A 2,735-nucleotide genomic window follows, 5' to 3' on the forward strand; every position below is an offset into this window, starting at 1 on the left:
TTCCATATAACATTAGATTGAAACACAAAATAGTACTAAGTCCAGTTCACTTGTTACAGCCAATTGGAGGCTTTATGGGTTGTTTTCTTTTAAAGTTAGGGTGGAAATCACTACGTATTTAGTGATATGCATTAGTGGCAACCAAAGATTTAACATATATATTGTATTATACATCTTCATTTATGTATCTATACAGACATTACTTATTATTATTGATTTGCATTCACAGTGATGTATTTTCATGTGTTACTATCCAACATTTTATACTAACAAATTTCTCCATTAGCCCTAATTAAAATTGATGTTGAGGGGGCCGAGTTAAGATATGTTAATTGTCGATAACAAAAGTTTCAATGGTGAGAAAATGTGTTAAAAACATTAAAGTTCCCTAACACAAAATAATAGGTGTTGCATGGCTACCATTGTCAAACTATTTAACAAGTTTTCCACCTTTCCCTAAACTAGTCCATACATGGTTATCTGTGACATATACCATTTTGTGACCATGAAAACATACCTAGATTTACTGGCAAATGTTTTAAATTTAAACATAAACAAACCAACATTGTTTATATACCTAAAATATATTTCATTCTTGTTTGATTTCTCTGGATATTATACAAACAATAAGACATTTCATCAAAACACCAACAAGTTGATTCAAGTTTTTAGGGAATACAGAGTAAATTTATTCTGCCATGGATTTAGGAAACGTGTTCAATGAGAGGGTCAAGTTTTATATACACTTTTCCTGCAGTTTATTTGTTCTGCTTTTTGTGCATCAGAGCCGTAGGAAGGTGCTTTATCCGTGACGAATTTTGATTGGTCATCGGGAGGGCTATTCAACTTTGTTTTTGTAAAGAATGGGGTTCCAGATATTGTCATTCCAAACGGTAACTGTTCCTATGTGAAAAGCTGATTTTAACCTTTAATATTGTGAAATACCATCACAGAATCACAATTAATATGGAATTTCATTATTTTTCAATACTAGGGAACAATTTCCAGTCACTCAGGATATGAAGTTTAGTTGTGATTGAGTTTCCATGTTGTACAGTACAAAATTACGAGTAATTAGTTTAGTTCCAAAAATTCTTTATCATTTTTCAACACTTACATTTTCAATGTATCATTAAAACAAGGGAAAAGTTGACTGTATATTTTCACACATGTAAAGAAATTAATACAATACCTAAAATGACATAGGTAGAATGCACATGTACACTATTACATTAGTCTTTAACTTATAACGAGTGAAAATATGAATTTCAAAATGAATGAAATGAGGATAAAGAAAATCAAAAGCTACACTTTACAGAGTATAATTTTTTAATGTTAAAACTACTATAATTCTTCTCTCATGTACTTCGGCTTAAGTTCTTCAATCTTTTTTATAAACTCAGCTTTCTCTATACACCCTTCACAGACTTCATCCCAATCTGAAAGAATCTTCTTCAGATCCCTAACCCGTAATTTCTTAAGTTCAACATTCTTCAAGTCGATGGTTTTCTCTGTAAATGAACGAAGACAAAGGTTAAGAACGCCTCTTTCATAATTTCTTTACAAACACATCTGAAGTACGCGTCTGCAAAACTAAAAAAAAAAATCAAACGTTAAAATAATACACAATTAGGTAGTAGTGTTAATGGAATTTTACACCAAATTGCATTCATCTGTTTATACTTCGTTAGTCATACATGAATGAATACAAATTAACGGTCACGTATACAATAAAGTTAGGGGTAATATATTAACCGACATGCATAGGTTCAGAGCAATGGTCTGACCCTGTAATAAAGAAGGACTATAAATCCAAATTAATTTGCTTCTTTGATAACTTCATGAAATTTCATCAGAAGAATTTGCTTTTACTGAAAGTTATGTTCTGACATATCACTTTCCAAAACTACCAACAATTTTTTTTACAAAGTAAAGGTGACCAAAAGCCTAATTATTTGAACCTTTCTTAGTCCAATGATGTAAACAGAAGCTGGTCAACAATACCACAGGTGGAAAGCAAAACTTGTAGGCAGTTGTTTTGTCTATTATAAACATAGTTAATCCATCTAATTTAACGGAGAGTTTTCTTAAGTTACGTTTTTGTGAAATACTAAATTTTAAAATTAATAGTAGTTATAGAAAAATATTTTAAAATCTCGAAAACAGCATGTAACATACTCCAATGTAGGCAAGTCAGACAGCAAGAGCACCAAAAAGGGGTTTTTAATCAATAATTTATTAATGCTGTAGAACACTAATAAAATAAGATGAATGACATATCGTAAGAAACAAAGGCAACTGTTTCAACTTGCAACAAAACTTCACATGATGAGTTTATGTAACATTCACATCTAATCCTATTTCTGATGGAGGAGAAGTTCAATATAATTTTTTTTAACTAAGTCACAACACCTGAAAAGACTTACCATATCGAAGCTCACAAATTTGAGAGTCCTTCTTCTTCAGACGCTCACAGATCTTTTCAGCTGGCAATCCCCAGCTCATTGGTTTGGACATCTCGGGAACAATAGATGTAGCAGACTCTTCTAAGCCTCCAATGTAATAGCACTAAACCAAAATAACATCCTGAATTATAGTATTCTGGCACTTGTGTATAAAGTTAAAATCATAAATAATATTCAACGTTAAACTGGTACATAGTTAAAAACATTTTATTTAGGCCTATCTATGGCCTTCAAAAAGTAACGACTCTACGTGTTTCGACGTTACATCCT

The 2,735-nt window shown here is 31.4% G+C and overlaps 1 protein-coding gene across 1 annotated transcript in view; it reads right to left on the bottom strand.

Annotated features, from left to right (window-relative positions):
• Positions 1 to 1,074: 1,074 nt before the first annotated feature.
• The window catches only part of LOC106467331 (mesencephalic astrocyte-derived neurotrophic factor homolog), a 9,713-nt gene continuing 8,052 nt past the window's right edge, over positions 1,075 to 2,735 (bottom strand). Inside the window, exons 3-4 of the mRNA XM_013927675.2 lie at positions 2,427 to 2,568; positions 1,075 to 1,511 (exon numbers count right to left, since the gene is read on the bottom strand). Coding sequence (XP_013783129.1) covers positions 1,345 to 1,511; positions 2,427 to 2,568 — 309 coding nt within the window. The 3' untranslated portion in view covers positions 1,075 to 1,344. The remainder of the gene's footprint in view (positions 1,512 to 2,426; positions 2,569 to 2,735) is intronic.

Source organism: Limulus polyphemus, unplaced genomic scaffold (assembly GCF_000517525.1).
Source record: "Limulus polyphemus unplaced genomic scaffold, Limulus_polyphemus-2.1.2 Scaffold2570, whole genome shotgun sequence".
In the NCBI taxonomy this organism is placed as follows: Eukaryota; Metazoa; Arthropoda; class Merostomata; order Xiphosura; family Limulidae; genus Limulus; species Limulus polyphemus.